The following is a 22,073-nucleotide window of genomic DNA, read 5'->3' as shown; positions in this document are numbered from 1 at the left end:
CACTCTCGACAAATTCCATCCACTTTCTCTCACCGGAAAAAGAAAAAAAAGTTAAATTCAGACAAGATTTTGTTTAATCCTCCAACTAAGAACACCAAATTTTTTGTTTATAAAAAAAATAATATAAAAAAATATATAGGAACCGATTTACCCAATCCCATAACAAAAATCTAATCAGAGATTTGTGGGGGGGAGTATAATCAAATCCTCACTTTATTGCGTAGCTATTTGAAGTAAAAAAGTATAGCTATCAACCAAGTTGGGATAGGTGTTAACCATATGACTCATAACCTCATTAATAAGGTGTATTAAAAATAATAATTTAATTCTAATCAAAGATTTAAATATCGATATTTATGTGCATCCCAATCTTTGATATTATCTGATGTCTTTCTATACTTAATCCTCTTTCCTATAAGAGGGAGAGGCACAGAGGCTAATTCGATTTAACATATCAAGATATTTCGATTTAACATAAGTATAAACATATGATCTAAGATATATCAAATTTTAATCCTTGACATAATTATTTTTCGCATTACAAATAATTTCTAACAATTGGTATTAGAGTCAGAAATTAATGAAATCTAATTATCTTAGATCATATAAAAATTTTAGCTCTATTTACGTAATTAGATCTATTCATCATTTTAATCCATATTATGAATTAGAGCTAAAATTCATAATAGGGATTAAAATAATGAATAGATCTAATCACTCCCCTATAAAATGATGAATAGATCTAATCTCTATAAAATGGTATAGAGGGGGAAAAAAACTCATAATTAGAGAAGGACTCTTGATCGAAGTCCAACTCTAATCCTATGCAAGGAACTCTTAGACTTCTAACTAGAGGACTTTCAATTAGAATTTAGCTCTTAATCCCACGTGGGGGACTCCTAATTACTAAAGTCTTCTTAATTCAAGTCTTACTTGAATTGAGCTCGAGTCTTCTTAATTTCTTCTTCTTTAACTTCACCATTAATTCAGTCTATTTTTTGGGACTATTTTCGATTTTTATTGTTTGGAGTATCATTGTTCTAAGATCATAACTGTCCACTAGACGATGTAGGTTAGTACCATTATATGCATGACTCGTTTTTTTCTCTTTGTTTTGGCTACTGAATTAAGCAGGAAAACTTTAACCATGTCTCTAAAAATATGTCGGCATCGCCTTAATAATCATGATCATGTCTCATTTCAGTAGAGCTTTATAATGTTTACCATACATTGCCTAAAATGTTCATCAAGTCAAGTCAATACAAAAGCAACGAGAATAAAGCAACCGACAAAAGGAAAATAAATAAATAATGTATTAGAAAGACAATCACTGATGTCTTTGATAATTGAAGGCGCAAAAGAAAGTGTGTTCTACGATGGCAAACATTTTTTTGTTGGCTTCACGAGGCATTGCTTGCCATCACCCAGCTTGACCTGCCTCATGAGATGTTTTCCTTTCTTTTAATCCCCAACTTATTTGTACGCAAGATGAGCTTACAAAGAGTGCTGATCAATGCTTGACCTCGCCTTTGCAACGGGTGGCAGAGATCGATTCCTTGTGTGTGCCACCTGCAAAAGAGAAACATGGGGACAAGGAAGAGCTTTTTATTCCTGGGCTTGAAGTAACTAAGGGCATGTGACAACCTTAGTACCATCTCATGAATGATAGACTACACTAGAGACCACTTATGCAGTCCTAACGATGCCTACAACCAGAAGAGGTCATCCCTATTTTATTTGAAGTTAATGAAAGAAATAGTGTCGAATATATCAGTGGTTGTTGCCTCGCATGCAAGATCCCACAATGGGACCACTAATAGCCACCCTTCAAAAGGATGTTATGGAATACGTATAACGATACAACTGATGCTAATGACATGCTCAAATTTAGTGATTGCTTACAGTAGAGCCATCCCAATCAGTTGTGCTTGGCCTTTGTGAAATGTGAAATTGATGCCACTTTCCTTCAACTTCTAGGCAATAAAAGTTCTTGACAGTTAGAATAAATTATTTCACAAGTAGGCAGAATCAAACTCTTGAGAATCATAACAAAAAAAATAAAGTAGAAAGATTCATCTAAGAAAACATAATCTCTTGATTCGACATTCTAAAGGCTTTCATTGACAATACGACGTACTTCAATAATAATTTAAAGAATTGAATGACTCCTTTGACATATCATTACATTTCAGGTCATTATAGAAGGATTAAAGTAAAGGATGATCAAGCCAAAGACACCAGATGAGTGTAGTAATTACATCTTGTGCAACAATAATATAGTCGAGACTTTTCTAATTAGTTATCGTATATTGCTTAAATGAGAATAGGCCTCCCATTTCTGACTTGAGTTGAAGACAATATTGGGCGTAAAATAATTCATCCATACCACCTTGTCATGGACATTCGATTTGAAATCTAAACCTGGATAACGCAATCTACAACAGACATTTGATGTACATGTCTTAAGCCATATGCATATGCAGCCATGCATTCAACTTCACAAAGAAGAATTAGGACCCAAACCTCAGAACCAATTTGAAACACTGAAGTCTCGAAGCTTCCGAAGGTGATGCTCCATCTCTTGTCTGGTCTTTGCCCACTCTTCTCTCTCTATGACAGTGGTTGGATCATCCCTTTCACTCTAAAATAAGTTCCAGGCATTAGGCAAATATCACAAAAGATTAGCAGAGGCAAATCATGAAGATCACAGTACCTTATCAATAATTTTGAATAGGTTTCCACCATCACGTATGATCAAAAGATCATTCCTCCTATCTCTGTTTCTCCCTCCTGTCACAGTAACCTGTCATCAAAAATACACATCATCAAAGTAACTAAATGTTTCTATAAGCCAAGGTTCCTTGAGCATGAAGTGACGAATATTCTTTTGAGGGAACATTGATATTGTGAAAAGAAACATGCAGAGATGACATATAACACATAATATCCTAAAAAGAGTACCACTGCCACATTAAGGCATCTAACCAAAATGACCTGTGACTTAAAGATCAATACATCAATCTTACATCAACTTTTGGTAATGTAATAGCCACCTAAATACTAATACTAATCTGCATCTTTGAGTAACATTTTCCAATTCTCCTTTTGTGCTTCCCACATTTTGAATGTCTATGTAAATGAGGACGCTGGTCTATTAAATTTCAATCTTTAGATTGTCATATAGGCTTAAATATAAATAACCATTATTAATGTTATTAACCAGTTCCTACGAAGATGTGTATATGATTTCTGGATTCAATTACACAATAGTTGTCATCCAAAGAAAAACTCTCACATTGTACTTGATAATAACCACAATAGCTTGACAAGTTGGGTGCAGCCGATAGAACCAGTTACAAGTGGATGGAGCAGGAAAAAATAAGCAGGTCACTGGATAGGTAGGAAACAGGAGAAAAAGTTTAGTGGCTAGGTAGGAAATTAAAAAATAAAATTTTACCAACCTCGGGTCGGTATTAATATTTGAATACATTATTCTTGTGGTATGTCAGCTCTAATTTTGTTAATAAAAGACACAAACATATACGAAACATCAGTAGCTAAACGCAAAAGGATAGAATCGAAAGACATTCTGCGATGACATATAAAATTGACAAACAGCTAATAAAAAGATCACTTACCAAGACTTTAGCTCTTGTAATGGATTTAGTTTTTGAGTCAATGACATAAATTTCTTCAAAGTCGAGAACAAATTCTGCATCACCTAGTCGTCTGTTTCTATAATGTTTCGTTAAGAAAACCTATAAGAGAAAGAAACAATATCACATGAAAGAGGGAAGTTGATTAAACTACAGCAAGCTGGATGGATCTAAGCATGCTTGAAAATCGTCATATAAAGAGAGATTCTTATATTCAAACTCAGCATATAGCATTGCAGCAAGCATATGATGCCAAGACAATTAAAGCATAATGAAATGTGTCGACACAGTATGAAAGCAATTACCATGTACTTAAACTAGAAATTTATAATAAGTAGAACTAACAAATCTAGCAAAATATAGAAAAACCTAGAAAATAGTTCACTAGAGCTTGTCTACATGTTTGTAGAATCCCCAACTGAAAGGGATTGAACAATCACTCATCTAAAAATTTCTAAATAAGAAAGGAAAAAACAAATTTTAGTGGTCCCCAATCACAAATTTAGAGCAATAAGAAAAGAAGATGAATATTAAATAGGATATATGGTAGATGGACTGTGACATGCGTATGATGGAAAAAGAATCACCTGCAAGTTAACAAAGCTTTAAAGTAAAGATACAGGCAGTGGGTACCTTATGTTTCTGATGCCCTGTCAAACAATTTGGAGGACAAGTCGAGAGAAGAAGATATGATAAATCATAGCAAACTCAAACAAAAGAACTTAGTAAACTGGATCTAAAGGGTCCCTTATGTTAGCTAAGAGCCATCAGAATCCATATAGACTAGAACTGGCAAAATAATTGGATTAGGATGCAGCTAGAAAAAGATAGACTGGAACTGGCAAAAGAAAAAAACAGAGAGACAATGAAAATATGAATCGTATCCTTATCGTGGCACCAGGTAATCTATCTTTTGGTAATAAAAAAAAATAGCTTGAGCTGGTATTTACTAGGCTGATTCCATAAGCCCTTTAATTATCTCTCCATTCATTAATTTAATTAGATCATATCTCCGAGTTTGACATCAACTGATTTCCAACAGCACAATCAACAGACAGGGAAAGTAAACTTCTAATACGCATCCATAGTAGGAAAGAATACTGCAGGAATAAATAGATTGACATATATGCATATATTTATATCACCTAAAGAAATGAAAAGAGGGCTTTACATGCATGCATATATAATTAACTTGACCATGAATCAAGAGCATATTCTAAGGGGATATAGAGAAACACGAACCAATTGTCAGAAAACAACTAGATTTACAAGGTTGATTCCATAAGACCTTTAATTATCTCTCCAATCATTAATTTAATTAGATCATATCTCCTAGTTAGACAACAACTGATTTCCAACAGCACAATCAACAGACAGGGAAAGTAAACTTCTAATACGCATCCATAGTAGGAAAGAATACTGCAGGAATAAATAGATTGACATATATGCATATATTTATATCACCTAAAGAAATGAAAAGAGGGCTTTACATGCATGCATATATAATTAACTTGACCATGAATCAAGAGCATATTCTAAGGGGATATAGAGAAACACGAACCAATTGTCAGAAAACAACTAGATTTACAAGGTTGATTCCATAAGACCTTTAATTATCTCTCCAATCATTAATTTAATTAGATCATATCTCCTAGTTAGACAACAACTGATTTCCAACAGCACAATCAACAGACAGGGAAAGTAAACTTCTAATACGCATCCATAGTAGGAAAGAATACTGCAGGAATAAATAGATTGACATATATGCATATATTTATATCACCTAAAGAAATGAAAAGAGGGCTTTACATGCATGCATATATAATTAACTTGACCATGAATCAAGAGCATATTCTAAGGGGATATAGAGAAACACGAACCAATTGTCAGAAAACAACTAGATTTACAAGGTTGATTCCATAAGACCTTTAATTATCTCTCCAATCATTAATTTAATTAGATCATATCTCCTAGTTAGACAACAACTGATTTCCAACAGCACAATCAACAGACAGGGAAAGTAAACTTCTAATACGCATCCATAGTAGGAAAGAATACTGCAGGAATAAATAGATTGACATATATGCATATATTTATATCACCTAAAGAAATGAAAAGAGGGCTTTACATGCATGCATATATAATTAACTTGACCATGAATCAAGAGCATATTCTAAGGGGATATAGAGAAACACGAACGAATTGTCAGAAAACAACTAGATTTACAAGGTTGATTCCATAAGACCTTTAATTATCTCTCCAATCATTAATTTAATTAGATCATATCTCCTAGTTAGACAACAACTGATTTCCAACAGCACAATCAACAGACAGGGTCTAGAAAGTAAACTGCTAATACACATCCATAGCAGGAAAGAATACTGCAGGAATATATAGATTGACATATATGCATATATTTATATCACCTAAAGAAATGAAAAATGGACTTTACATGCGTGCATATATAATTAACTTGACCATGAATCAGGAACATATTCTAAGGGGATATAGAGACACATGAACCAATTGTTAGACAAGAAAATAACTAGATTTCCAATGAAATATAGAGAAAAAAAGAACTGTTTTGTATTTACTATAATGACAGAGCAATCATAGTGATCAAAGAAGCTAACATCATCTGCACAAGAACTGAGGAAGCATTGAAAAGAGTATTATTCAAAACCAAAACCATCATTAGGACAAATTGCACTAACAAGGAGAAAACCGACTGTTTGTGAATATTAGTTTAATGGCTAAAAGATTCTCTCAATCAACAAATAACACAATTACACAACACCTGAAAGAGCAAAGATCAAAATGAAACAGCATGCACTAGCAATTGGGTCTCGGTGTGTACCTTCAGGATCTCCCGCTCAGTTTTATATAATGGATCTCGAGGTGCATCTATCGGTGGCTCCATAACGTTGTAGCAACCAAAATTAGTTTTGGAGCAACGGATGTACTATCGAATGCAAGAAAAGATGGAAAAGTGCAGTTAACAATAAGTGCAATTTTAATGAACCAAAGCAATCATCCCTAATGGATGATCCCTTCAACATTATTTTGTCAACAGCAGAAAGCACCCACTTTAAAACTCAAGCATGAACTAAACACGATTATACTGACAAAACATTGCAGCAAGCAAATTCTCCACCAGGAACATGACATCAAGGAGGAAAGAAAAAAGAGTTGTGAATTTTCTTTTGGATACCTTCTGAGGCATCGGCGCAAGGACCTTCGGAATCGAGTAAACATCCGTGTCGGGAGGAGTAACATACATCTGCTTGTTGAAATGCCACAACGAGATTTGCATCAGAGTAACAAGAGAACGCCACTATAGAATTTTTAAAACGAGAAAGATGGAAGGCTGAAGACCTCTCGAAAGTCATAGACGTTGTGATCGGGGTCGGGAGGCTTCCGGATGAAGAAGTCACAGTGAAGGAGGCGGATCTTGTGGAATTCCTCTTCATTGATGCGGTAGTCGACAACGGTGTCGGAACCCCAACCCTGGGTGGACACGAAACTCTCGCTGGTGACCATCTCGATATCATCCGGCGATGAGTCGTCGCCGGCGGCAGCAGCAGTGGCGGGTACTGAGATGGGGGAGCCTAGGAGGCGGTCGTACTCGACATCGTAGTCCTTCTTGTTGTCGAGCTCCTCTACCTCGTCCTCCTCCATGTCGTAGTCGTCGCCAGCGCCAGCCTCCACGTCGTCGTCGTCGGCGGCCGAGGTCGCTGTAAGGGGTCTTCGGCCTCTCGCCGTTTTCGTTATTGCCGCATGCTTGGGGTTGGGCCATGGTGAGGAGCGGGTGGTGACTAGAAGTGGGAGCTGGACTGTGGACAGGAGACGCTGCGTGGAGGTTGCGAAGAAGGGGAGAGAGGGTGGTGGTGGGGGAGTCAGGAGGAAGAGAAGGGTAGAAGTCCTCATGATGCACTTGGTCTTTTTTTCTGTGTTCGCCGCTGCTGCTGCTTTGGCTTAATATTTCCATCCGCTATCGTCTGGGATTCGAGGATGCAGTAGATAAAGAGAAGGTTTGGGACTGCGTGAACACGGTACCGTGAGGTCGTTCCAATACAATTGTGATCTGAGCGTTCATTTTCAGAACGACGGTTCTGATGGTTCACAGCCCCATCTATTTCTCTGCGCATTCTGAATGACCGTCCTGATGTCTCTGGAGGATGTGATGTCTACGCAAGACGCATAGCTAATCACCCTCGTGGATTCATATGACGTGTACTTCGTTTGCAGCAACCTGCTTGCCTGCTCCGGGCCCAGCGGAAACCAAACACTCATCTAATCAACAAAATGAGAGGTGAAGCCTTGTGAATCTTTGTCTGTTAATGAAGTATGCAGATGCGCAAAGATTAATAAGTATAAAAATTATAATATACTATTATTTATAAAAAAAGTTAATATTAAAATCTGAATCAAATTAATATAGCTCCCTAAATTTACAATGCATACCTTTGGAATGATTTCAAAAAACTTTTATCTAATATGTGAATATAACATCATCCAATTTAGGGACAAAAAGTATATGAGAGAGGTATTTAATTTCTAGTTTACATAACTAAAATAAAATAAAAAAGATTTATAATTTCTCAGTCATATTATATATCCACACATCCGTGTATCCATGTATTTAATTATTATGTATATAGTTCCTACGAGTTTCTATTTATATATATAGGCGAGAATAAAAAGTCTAAGATAAATAATTAGAAGAGTCCCTCCCATAAACATCATCACCTAAGTAATTATATCATAATTTAACTTTTTCTATTGATCGATAATCATAATTAAAATCCAATCATATTTATAATATATCTTATCTAATTAGATAGTGTCATATAATCTAACATTCTTTCACTTGGCCCATTAATTAGTAAAATACAAAAGCATTCAAAATAAAATAAAATAAAATTTATTTTAAAAATAATTTTATCTAATTGGATTCTAAAATTTAAAAATTATTTATATATACACGAATTAAAAAAAAATTAATAAGTCAAATAAATATAATAATATTATATTAAGTCTTACTAGCAATGCGAGTCGTAGTGATTATATGACATCGATGTCATATTTTCTTCTATATATCACAACACTATTAGTCTTTCCTAATGTAGTGTAAAATGACCCTTATAATTTATCTTATCTAGACAATCCTATAATCATATTCAACTATAATATATATATATATATATATATATATATATATATATATATATATATATATATATATATATATATATATATATATATATATACGAATATGATATCAACAATAAATAACTTTAAGCATGTAAGGAATATCAATTATAATGTCCACTCAAATATGCATCACCATATTTTTAATAGTTGCTCACAAACTTAATCATAAGAACATGTTCTTTTAAATACTTTATGTTATAAATTCTAAATGAATGAATTAGTAATCAATATAGTAGAACTCAAGTTATTAATTAATATTAGTTGTTTCTATACTCTTTTATCTAATCATCAAATACTTTATATCATAATAGAGCTATAATAGTACTTGTCATTCTTAAAGAAGAAAGTTATTGCGATATATTACAAAGTATCTTCAATGACTTAATAATTGAGTCTGACCACACTAAGTTCTAAGAAAAAAATTCATATAAAGTTTGATTAGTAGCATCAAAGCATACCATAAAATCAACTTCTATTATTAGTAATATAATAATATATTACTTTATATTTTTTCTTGTAAATTGATATAGATATAAATTAGAAAGTAGACTTTCGAGGTAATTTACAAAATCAGCACTAGAAAAATACCATCATTTCAAGCTAATCTAATTTCATATATGTGAGCATATAATTCATCTCTTCTAAATATTTTATTATTTTTTTTATAGTTTTTTAGTATTTTCATTCCTATGTAACTATAGTATCTATATAGTATTTCAACTATAAAACTAAGATGCATAGGCTTGAGCACATAATAAACTTCCAACTGTGCATACATAAAGAATATTTTTTTTTATCTAATTATTTTCTACGTTATTTCCAAAAAATATTTATTTTGACTAAAATTTTTACTTTTATCATTTGTTGAATAAAACTATATACTAAACCTCTCGAAGACTCGATCAATATATATAATTTCTAAGACAGTCCTAGCAATCGTTGGGATCTATTATTGAAAATTCTTGATGAATTTTTTTTTATTCAGTACAATAATCCAAGATCATTACTAGTAAATAAAATATTATTCATATATAAGATCAATATAATAAACTTACACCCACTAATATTCAGATATAAATATTGATTAATAGTATATTTTTTAAATCTAAAGAAAATAATGGTATCAAGAAACTTTATATACCATTGTTTAGAAGCTTGTTTAAGATCATAAATAGGTTTCTTAAATTTATATATTAAATTTTATATTTCTTTCATTTTCTTTTCAAATCGTGTAGGTTAATATATATAAATCTAGATTCCCAATCAGAAATTTTTTTTTACATCCTTTTGATGTAACTTAAAATCATAATGAGTCACTAATGTCATGATGATTCTTAACGAGTATATTTAAAAAACTAAAGAAGATATCTTGGTCGATATATTCTTTATGAGTAAAACTTTGATCATAAGTTTGATCATTATATCATTCAATATTATTCTTTGAGTTATGTTTACGTAATGGACTCTTTTATAGTTATTTGGCAATCTGATGAGTTCTCAAACACCATTCTAATCATTGATTTCAACTCTTCTTTTATTATATCATATTACTTTTCAGAATTGTTACTTTTAATTAACTCATGAAAACAATGAGAGATCTTTTTTATTCTTATATCATAATCTAATTTTTATAAATATATCACATAATAATAAAAAATGATATGTCTCATTTTCCTTTAAGATATTCTCAAAATAATCGATTATTATTGTTCTACAAGATCATCAGTAGCGATATCAATATCATGTAGCAGTTTACTAATGTTATTTTGTTATTCATCTTTTTAAATCATTTAATGATTGAAATAACAATAATCTCTTGAATGATAAAAGAGTATGAACCTGTATCTCTTCAATGTCAAGATTAAATTTTAAGATTTTACTCTTACTAATTGGCTATTTTCTAAGAATCTTAAATTACTATATTCAACTATCCTCATACGATTAGGGTAATAAAATATATACTATTTTAAAAAAATTTAGATAAATTATAAAATATCTAAAAATAATCATTGAATCTAATTTCTTTTCATATGAATTTAAGACAATTATCTCTGCTAATAATCCTAAATATGTAAATATTTTAAATTGGGTTTGCTACTAGTCCACAACTCAAAAGAAGTTTATAAAATTGACTTACTAGAAACCCTATTCAAGATATATATAATCGTCCTTAGAGTTTCTTTTCACATTAATTTGGGTACAGAATAATAACCTATCATACTCCTAACCACATCTATAAAAGTATGATTTCACCTTTCAACAATCTTATTTTACTATGGTATATATAATAAATCATATTAAGCACACATACTCTACATTTTCATGAATCTAACAAAAGAACTATAATTATGATCGAATTCATTATAATTACTATAAAATTTATCACCCCTATTAGTTTTCATAATTTTGGTTTTTCTTATCTAATTATTTCTCGACTTTATTTATATATACTTAAAGGTGATAACAGCTTAAGACTTTATATGAATTAGATATATATAGTTATAACTCAATAGATTATCTATAAAGGTAATAAAATATCTTTCTTCACTAAAGCAGAAACATGAAGATATAAGCATATTTAATTTTAAGAAGTTTATGAAACTATATTTTATCCCAATATTTGATTACAGGATCATTGTAAACTCAAGATTTACATTAATTCTATATAAATCATTATACAGAATTCAAATATTAACTTTTATTGAATCATACTGAGTTTACAACCACCAATAGAGTGTTGGATCTCAAATTTTGATGATGAAATCAATTAATGAGTTTATGGACTAATATGGTTATGAGATAAGTAATATAGGAAATACTTTAATCATGAACTCGAACTATCAAAAGACAAATTGTCAAACTAAGAGAATAGGGCGTTTTGTCAGGAAAAGTATTATATCTAAAATTGGACGTCGATTTGGAGGATTGGTTGACATACTGAAGATTGGACTTCGTACTATAAGTTTGAGTATCATATTGAAATGATCAAGTATTACGCCAAAAGATTAAATGTCATGGAAAAGTTGACATACTGATAGATTGGGCGATATGCCGAAGATTCGGATGAAGTGCTAAAAGATCGGACAACATGCTGAAATAGCATATAATGTACTAAAAGCTTCATAATTATGTCGAATATGTAGTTGAATTGTTAAAGTCTTGATTGAGGTCTTTATAGATCAAATTAATTTGGTATTGGGCCGAAACTATGCTAACTTATTGATTGACTTGGGCTTGAACCCAAGTCGAATTAAGCCTGTTAAAAGGCAAACCAATGGCCTAATGTAGGCCTGGGTGATGGTACTACTGAGTCAGCTAGCAAGCACACATAGTGCTTATCAACACTATCAGTAGTGGTACCACCTATGTTGACAGTAGTACTACCTAGGGTGGTAGTAGTACTACCTAGGGCGATCGTAATGCTACCCAAAATTCAAAAATTACGATGTTAATATCGAACAAAAGTATAAAATTATAGCATCAAAAGTTATAATGATAGTATTGCCATATGTTAACATAGTACCGCTTATACCCCAAAATTTTAAGGATTTAAAATTTTTGGCTCTATTTTTTAAGCCTCTTAAGACCTATAAATACCCCATTAAGGCTTGGTTGATGAAGTATCAAATTCTAAGTTGGTGAAGGGTTGTAGCTCTCTGTGAGCATTATTTGAGTCTCTTCCTCTTTGATTTTAGAGGTGATTCTAGATTGTAGAAGGTGAGAGATCTCATACAAGAGTGAGTGTGAAGGTTCTCTCCTAAGCCTATTAAAAGAGAAAAAGCTATAACAAGGATAGTTGATCTTCGCCTATTTGAAAAAAGATCGATAGTAAAAGTCGGTAGCCTCTAGGTAAGAGAAATTGAGAGTAAACATAGGTTGAAAGACTAAAACATTATATTTTGGTTCACATCATTCTTTTGCTTTTGGTTTGTTGTTGTTTACTTATTCACTTTACTGGCAACCCTTACTCACATTTTCGATTAATTATATTTTCAATACGGATTTATCGATCAAACTTTAAAATTAGTTAAAATTTTTTATAGCACTAGTTAAGTCAAACTAGGAAGAAATAAAAGTTAGAATAAATTGTCGGAGAAAGAACTCAACTACCTTCAATGTTCCTGAGCTTATAGTTTTGTCAGCTATATTGAGAATATAATATTAAATTCCTCAAATACTATCATACTAAATTTTAGTATGTTCTTTTGTTAATATGTTAGCTAATGAGGAGATAACATTAATACTCCTTTCTTACAAAAGACCTTTTACCTCCCTTAGAATACCTTCTAGATTAAAGGAGGAAGAGACTCAATACTTTTCAAGAGTTTACAATACTTTAAAATCATAAGCTTTTCATACACTTGCAAGCAATATGAGAGGGGCATTTATAGGCCCTAAATGATTTTAGAAATAGAGCTAAAAATTTAAATCATTGGGTTTTCATGGTATTGTTGGTACCACTTCCGACCTAGGCAGTACCACCACCTGATATAGTCTGAAAGACTATATTATGGTGATACCACCATTAGTCTGGGTGGTACCATCGCTAACTCTGGAGATGCCACTGTCGGGTTTTTCGGAGAAGTATATTCCGTACTTTCCAACTCACAAGCAATTCCACTGCTTGGCCTAGTGGTGCCACTGCTTGGCCTAGTGGTGCCACCACTTGGCCTAATCTCAAGTCAATGAATTGGCCTTCCAATAGGCCTAATTCAACCCTGATTCAAGCCCAATTGGCTCATAATTAAGTCAGCATGGTTATACCTAAAACCAACTAAATTAAACTCTTTACTACTTCGATCAAGACACAACAACTACAAATTATAAAGCCTGCATTGTCCAACATGTCCTTAGTTCATCCAACACTTTGTCTGAACTTCTAGTACCCGATCCTTCTGGCCCAACATCAACACTTTGACCTCCCATAATATCCGATCTTGGCGCAATGCCCGATCCTTCTGGCCCAACATCTGAGTCTCCTACTTCAATCGATTTATCTTTCTATAATTAAAGTGTGTCCTACATCACTTTTCTTAAATGTTTATTTATTCACAAACTCATCAATTGATTTCATCATCAAAATTCGGGATTCAATAGAGACCTCTCTTGAAATTTTTTATGTCAAACCTTTTGACAATGATGTCTATATATCTGGATTATGATAAGCCAAGAATTCTCTTAAATTTATCTCTATAGATCTAAATCCTCAAAATGTAAAATACTTCTCCTAAGTCCTTCATGGAGAACTGTCTAGATAACTAAGTTTTAACCGTGAAGAGAATTCATACATCATTCTCAATTATTAGGATTTCATCAACATATAGCACCAAGAAGGTGATAATACTCCCACTTACCTTCATGTATATATAAGGCTCATCTTCATTCTTAACGAAATCATAAGATCTGATCGTCACGTTAAATCTTATGTTTCAACTTTTAGAAGATTGATTTAGTCCATAAATGGACTTAGCAATCTACACATCTTATCTGGACTTTCTTTAGATACAAATCTCATATACATCTCCTCCTCGAGGTTGCCATTGAGGAATGTAATTTTCACGTCCATTTGTCAGATCTCATAATTATAGTGTACTGCAATGGTCAACAGAATTCAGATGGACACTCTACCAAACCTATGCAAAGTCGGAACTTGTATGCTAGGTACATGAATAGACTCGTTCTATGAAAAGGTGCTTGAGCTAGGTTCTCCAATCTCACTCAACTCCATCACGCTCCCACTGTTTCCACTAAGAATTATTCCTTCTCAAAGAACATTAACCTCTTGGCAATAAAGATATTTTGATCCTCGGGTTGATAGAACTAATACCCATAAGTCTCCTTGGGGTATCCTATGAATTTACATCGTTTCATCCTTGATTCCAACTTGTTAGGGTTGTGTCTTCTAACGTTGGCAAGGTAGCCCCAAATCTTAAGAATCTTAAGATCAGACTTCTTTCCTTTCCATGTCTCATATGTGTAATATCCCTCACTTCTGAAATTTATAAATAAGGTCCTTATTTATAAATTTCAAAAGTGAGAGATATTACAATATGGTATAGATACTAATATTTTAGATGAAACTCTATTTAGAAGATAAGCTATGGACTAGGGTGTAGCCCTAGAATGAGACAAGTAGGTTGGCGAAACTCATTATAGACCACACCATGTCCAATAGTGTGCAATTCCCCCTTTCTAATATACCATTAAGTTAAGATGGATGAAAGAAGAGTCCATTGGGATAGGATCCTATCGTCTTTGAGAAAATGGGTGAACTTTGTACTCAAGTATATTGAATCTCGGATTTTGATGATGAAATCAATTGATGATTTTATGATCTAATCTACGTTTTTAAGTGACGCAGGACTAGCTTTGATCAAGGAGAGACAAATTGATTAGAGCAAGAAGAATCATATTAGGCCGGAGTGAACATGTCAGAAGATTGGACGTCGGGCTGGAGAATCGGTTGATGTGTCGACAGAAGACTCGTGCTGTGAATTCGGGCATCGAACTGAAGGAGCGGACATTGTGCCAAGGAGATCCGAGTTACAGAGGTCAACATCTTAATTGGGCAAAAGGCTACAAAAGAGGATGATGTGCCAAAGGATTGGATGAGTGTCGGATGAACCAATGACATGCCGGACAAAGGATTCATGCTTTGTAATCATATGTCTAAGATCGAAACAATTTAGGGGGCTAATTGAGTTAACTTTTAGTGTAATCATGCTAATTTAATTAGGGGCCAATTGGGCCTTAATTGGGACTGATTTGGGCTCATTGGGAGGCCCATTCAGTGGCCCAAAAGTTGGGTCAAGCGGTGGCACCGCCAAAACAGGCGGTGAAACCGCTTGTGAGTTGAAAAACTCGAAAAACCTAGTCTCTGAGACTGTTAAGTGATGGTACCGCCAGTCTGGGTGGTGGTACCGCCAGTCTGAGCTATGGTACCACTAGTATGGGTGATGGTACTGCTCAGACATAGTCTCCTAAGCGGTAGTACCACCAGACTGGGTAGTGGTACCGCTTAGTGTTAGGCTGCAAGTAGTGGTACCACCCAATGCAGGCGATGGCATTGCCCGTACCTTGAAATCTCAGGGATTTAAATTTTGGGCTCCAAATTTGAATCCATTTAGGGCTTATAAATACCCCACTCTTTCCTGCTTAGAATGATAAGAATTAGGTAGAAAGGGGAAAAGAATCCTTGACGAAAAAGAGTTGAAAAAACTTGAAAAGTGTTAAGTGTTCCCCTCCACCTCTTAGAGTTTAGAGTTCATTCTTAGAGAGGTGTGAAATTTGTAAAGGTTCTCTCTTGAACTCATCAAAAGGAGAATAGAGTTATAAGAAGGTGGTTGGTCTTCACTTATTGAAGGAAGACCATTAGTGGATGTCGGTGGCCCCGACGGAAGAGGAATCAAAAGTGAATGTAGGTCACGACGACCGAACCACTATAAAATGGTTTGCATTTATATTTGAGTAATTTATCTTTTCTGCAAACTACTTAACTTGCCTACTACTTTCACTACCTTATAAAAATGCTTTCAAGTTAACATCTCTCCGAAACGATTTTCGTCGAAATTGATTTTTATCATACGAAGATATTTTAAACCGATACTTTTATCCGCTGCACTAATTCACCCCCCCTCTTAGTGCTAACTCGTTCCTAATAAAGTTCTCTCCTCATCGATCTGATCGAAGAGTCTTAATACTCTTTTTTGTCTATTTTTTTATCTCATTCTTGTATTCTCTGAATTTCTCAAAGGCTTCAGACTGATACTTTATCAAGTATACATGTTCATACCTAAAGAAATCATCAATAAATGTAATGAAGTATGAATAATCACCTATGACCTGAGTTGATATAGGACCACACACATTAGTGTATATAAGTTTTAGCAACTCACTAGCTCTCTTTTCAGTTCTACCAAATGAAGAGTTAGTTAATTTCGTTTGAAGACAAGACTCGTAGGTTGCATATATTTTATAATCGAATATAACTAAGTATTTATCCTTTAGCAACATTTGAATTCTTCTCTCAAAGATATGACCTAGCTTACATTGTCGTGCTAGTCATAGGTACCCTGCAAGCCAATTACGTGAGTGATGACACGTGTGACATGATACACATTCTTTTTATTCATTATATTTTGACAATTTTATCACTTTATATTGATTGTTATATATATGCATATATATTATGATATGATCTGTGCAATAGAAATCGGATCGTAATGAGATCACGATAATGAGATCGATTCACCTTTAAACACAAACCCTAAATAATTATGGTTATATGTTACTCGAGAGGGATATCGAGATAATCGGATAGACTAGTATATTGTATACCTATTCATATGATAGAGGCAGCTGGTCTCATAGCAACTCATGTGGGGACACTAAGGATACAGTGTAGGTGCTCATTGAAGAATGAGTTCATTGATTGATCAGCTTCTGAAATATTGGATGGTTGATGATGTCTTATTATCAAACAATGATTCCGTAGTCCCGGTAGTGTATCTGGTTCTTAGACGTGAGACACCAAGAATGTCCTGTATGAGTACCCACTCTTTGATACCAAACTTATAGGCTTGGAAGTTCCAAATCTAGTACAACCGGTTACTAGGAGTGACAACCAACTTTACAAGGGCTATTGAGTATCGATAGAGGATCATCCACTCTCGGTATAATGAGAGAAATATCATATGTATTCTTACTCAAACAAATCCTTGGCCAAGGTTATTCAGATTGAGAGAGAAAGAGTTCTCCGAGAGAATCCAATTAGAGCGAGATTCGAGGAGAAACCGTATGGGCTTGACAGCACCATGTCCGATAAATGGTCTTTGGGATATTAGATGGATGAGGGACTATATGTACATGGTAACTGAGGATAGATAAGTCCAAAGGATTGGATTTCCCTATATCGTCTGGGAACTACGGCGTAGTGACCTAGTACGTCCATAGTCGATGAGTCGAGTGAATTATTATGGAGGTAATAATTCACCGAGCTAGAAGGAATTCTGATAGGTATGACTCACGGTCAGCTCGATATTGGGCCTAGAAGGTCATACACATATGATAGGTGTTGAGACGAGTAGATGTTCAGATATGAGATATCCGCTGGAGTCCCTATCTTATTGATATCCATCCTCATTCGTCTCATCCTCATCGATCCCGTCGGTATCTCGGCGCATCTTCATGTCGATGATTATCTGTCTCATCCTCATCGCCTCCAAGGTCCTATTGTACTTTCTTATGTAATTACAACTTAATTACAAGTATGTATGTCTAAACATGCATATATATATATATATATATATATATATATATATATATAAGAAACCTTGATCTTATCAAGAGAATGTAGAGAGAGATAGAAATACATGCCAAATTTAATGAGAGAGAGAGGGAGGCCACAAGCCTCAATAATAATCATATACACACACATCACACATAGTCCATGATCATTTATCCATAACACACATCGCATGTATATATACATATCGGACTAACTAGGTAGTAATCAATTAAACTCTTCAATTGATTTTGGATTAACTCTTAATCAATCAGATTTGGATTAACCTTTAATCTAACCTAGGAAAACTCTATAGATCCATGGGGCAAGGTGCCCATAGTGGCCAGGAAACCCTAGCCGCTTAGCCCCTTGGGCGGTCAGGAAACCCTGGCCGCTAAGGTTGCCCCTTCGACCAAGAGTCCCTAGTCGCTAGGGCTACCTCTAGCTAGGTGGCCCTTAGCCATGGCAACCCTTGGTCAGACCAAGAGCAGCTAATGTTGCTATCAGCCAAGGTTACAAGTAGCCTACGACTAAAGATGCAAGGCAACAACCTTTGCTGCCCTCCTTCCCTGTGAAGTCTGATGTCCAGAAATTTTTGAGTGACAAAACAATTCATATGCCAAAAACTATGTTGTTCTAATCTCAAATCAATGAAAACACAACTTATTTACAAGAAACCAATTCAACACAACAAGCGATTAATAACTGACCATCGCACAAGCAACCTAGCTCTGATACTACTATTATGAAACCTTGGGGAGCATCACATATATGCAGCGAAAATAAAAATAAAAACTAGTTTCCCAAAATAATTTTATTGAATCATCATACGAAAATCAAGTGTGTAAAACTTATAAAATTAAAAACTACACAAAGGTACGAGACATTCTTACATAGGGAAACTCGTATATCCCCTAAGATCACAAATCCAAGTGCGTGGATGAAGTGACTCTCGCAAACTCTTCTCTAGTGGTGATCCACATGATGGACGTAGCGATAATACACCTCTTCACATAGTACATTACTTTCTCGTGATCGTACACTACCATGCAACAGCACACAAGGAGGGATTATTCCCTCTTATTGTTTTCTCACACTAGAGAGAGAGAAGTCGATTGGAGGAAGAAGGGGGGAGGAGATGATGAAGGTGACAACAATAGGGTTCTAGCCTATGTCCCTTTTAATCCCAACTCCTTTTTGTAGAGTCTCCTTTAACTAATCATAATAGATTATGCTTATTATATATTAGATCTCCATCTAATTACCCTTAGTTTAATGGATATTAATCCTCATCCAATAATCATTCTAAGCTCTATTGGGTCTCTCCTAATGATCCATTAAAATATGGGCTTATCAGATATTTTATATCCGATCATTTATTCGTCGCATTGTCCACCATATGTATATGACCCTCTAGATCAAATATCGAGCTAGTTGTGAGTTGCACCTATCAGAACTCCTTCTGACTTATAACTCAATCTAACTCAATGAATTATTATCCTCATAATAATTTACTTAACTTAACGATTAGAACGTGCTATGCTACTACACCATAGTCCCCAAATGGTATAGAGGGATCTGATCCATTGGACCTTTCTGCCCTTAGTTACCGTGTATTTATAGTCCATCATCTATCTAAAATCTCAAAGATTATATATCGTATATAGTACTATTAGGCCCATATAAAATCTATCTGAGTCTCACTCTAATCGGATTCTCCCAGAGAACTTCTTCTCTCTCAATCTGAATCTTATGCTTATTAGATTCATCATGATTCGATTGACCTTGACTAGGGATTTACCTGAGTGAGAATACATGAGATATTTTTCTCATGATACCGAGAGTAAAATTTCTTTATTGACACTTAATTACCTTCGTAAGGTTGGTTGTCATTCTCTATAAGGAAATCTAGGGGCGACATCACATGCGCAGTGGAAGAATAAAAAAAAATCTCATATTTCCACAAAAAGGTTTTATTATCGTGCAAAGATTGGTGTGCAAAAATCAATAGCATATATTAGAGAGATATGTTTTACCTAAGGATATCGTATATCCCCCGAAATCCTACAAATCTATGAGAGAAAATGAAGGAGGTTAAATGTCCTCTCCTCTAGCGATGATCCACATGATAGGGGCTACGAAGACGCTCCTCAAATCGCTGCCCAAATCTCCATACACTCTAAATAGGGGCTACTAGCTAAGGAGGAGAAGGGGAGAGGAGAATAAGAGGTGATGGCCAAAAAGGCCTAGCTTATGATACTTTAGTTCCCTCCTATTTGTAAAGATCCCTTATTAACTTAACCCTAACAGATCCTACCCTATTGGGTACTGGATCTTCATCCAACTATTCAGGCCTCTTAGATTAGTAGATCTCTACCCAATAATCTCTCATTGGCTCTTATTGGATCTCATCTATAAGATCCAATAATTCATGGGCTTATTGGATATCCAATAAGATAGTGGTTCCAATGGATATCTCATATCTGAACATTTACTTGTCGTAACACTTATCATATGTGTATGATCCTCTTAGCCCAATAACGAGATGGTCGTGAGTCATATCTATTAGAACTCTTTTTGGCTTAGTGAATTATTATCTCCATAATAATTCACTCGACTCATCGACTGTAAATGTACTAAGCCACTATATCCTAGTCCTCAAACGATAAAGGGGAATTTAATCCAATAGACTTATCTATCCTCAATTACCATATATCTATAGTCTCTCATGTATCTAATATCCTAAAGACCATATTCTGGGCATGGTTTTGTTAGGCCCATACGATTTCTACTTGAGTCTCGCTCTAATCGAATTCTCCCAGAGAACTCTTTCTCTCTTAATCCGAATGACCCTAGCCAAGGATTTATTTAAGCAATACATGAGATATTTATCTCATGACGCTGAGAGTGAATGATCCACTATCGACACTCAATAGCCCTCGTAAGGTTGGTTATCACTCTCTATAACCAATTATACTAGATTTGAAACTTCTAGTCCTATAAGTCTGGTATCAAAGAATGAAATATTTATACAAGACATCCTCGATGTCTCAAGTTTAAGGACCAAGTATACCATTGGGATAACAGAATCACTATCTAACAATGAGATATCATCAATCATCCAATATTCCATAAGCAGATCAATTAGTGAATTCATTCTCCAATGAGCACTTGCACTGTATCCATAGTATCCCCACACGAGCAGCTATAAGACCAACTATCTCTATTTTATGGACGAGTATACAATACACCAATCTATCTAGTTATCTCGATATCCCTCTTGAGTAACCTATGACCAAGATTATTTAGAGTCTATGTTTAAAGGAGAATCAATCATGGACTTGAACCATTGAAAGGTAAATCATTGAAGTAAGAGAATCAGACATTGGATCGGAGAGCATCATGTTAGAGATTGGACATCAGGTCAAAAAGATCAGGTATTGCGCTAAGAAAATCGGATGTTGTGAGAGGTCAACATGCCGATAGATCGAGCAATACACCGAAAAAAAAGGACAATGCGTTGGAGATTCGAATGAAGTACCGGATGAACAGATGATATGTCAGACAACATACTGAAGGCTTCATGATTGTAATCAGAGTTGTTAAGTCTCGATCAAAGTCGTTTAGAGTCTAATTGAATTAGTTTTGATGCGTAACCATGCCAATTTGATTAGGAGTCCATTGGGCCTGAACCAAGGTCAAGTTAGGCCTATTGGAAGGTTAATTCAATGACTTAGGGTTGGGTTGGGTGATGATACTATCAGGCCTAGGTGGTGGTACTGCCATACCCAAGCAATGGTACCGCTTAAGAGCTGAAAAGCATGAATTATACTTTTTTAGAAATCCCGACAATAATATTGCCCTAAGTAGGCGGTGGTACTGCTAGAGTGAGAAAAATATTAAATAAATAATAAATAAAA

The 22,073-nt window shown here is 34.4% G+C and overlaps 1 protein-coding gene across 3 annotated transcripts; it reads right to left on the bottom strand.

Annotated features, from left to right (window-relative positions):
* Positions 1-1,175: 1,175 nt before the first annotated feature.
* On the bottom strand, positions 1,176-7,663 carry LOC135651935 (PLASTID TRANSCRIPTIONALLY ACTIVE protein 6, chloroplastic-like). 3 transcript variants are annotated; one of them, XR_010502001.1, is made up of 8 exons: positions 7,032-7,663; positions 6,868-6,936; positions 6,514-6,618; positions 3,639-3,758; positions 2,714-2,803; positions 2,524-2,641; positions 1,903-1,973; positions 1,176-1,569 (listed from the first exon to the last, which is right to left on the bottom strand). XR_010502001.1 is itself a non-coding variant. In XM_065172586.1 (7 exons), the coding sequence occupies exons 1-6, from the start codon at positions 7,581-7,583 to the stop codon at positions 2,525-2,527; spliced, it is 1,053 nt and encodes a 350-aa protein (XP_065028658.1). In that variant the 5' UTR covers positions 7,584-7,663; the 3' UTR covers positions 1,176-1,569; position 2,524. The 3 variants fall into 3 exon arrangements, 1 of the variants encoding a protein (XP_065028658.1); XR_010502000.1 differs by having other exon boundaries at positions 1,903-1,970; XM_065172586.1 differs by lacking the exon at positions 1,903-1,973.
* Positions 7,664-22,073: the final 14,410 nt, after the last annotated feature.

Source organism: Musa acuminata, chromosome BXJ1-4, assembly GCF_036884655.1.
Source record: "Musa acuminata AAA Group cultivar baxijiao chromosome BXJ1-4, Cavendish_Baxijiao_AAA, whole genome shotgun sequence".
Lineage (NCBI taxonomy): Eukaryota > Viridiplantae > Streptophyta > Magnoliopsida > Zingiberales > Musaceae > Musa > Musa acuminata.
This window is presented reverse-complemented; position numbering and strand designations above follow the sequence as displayed.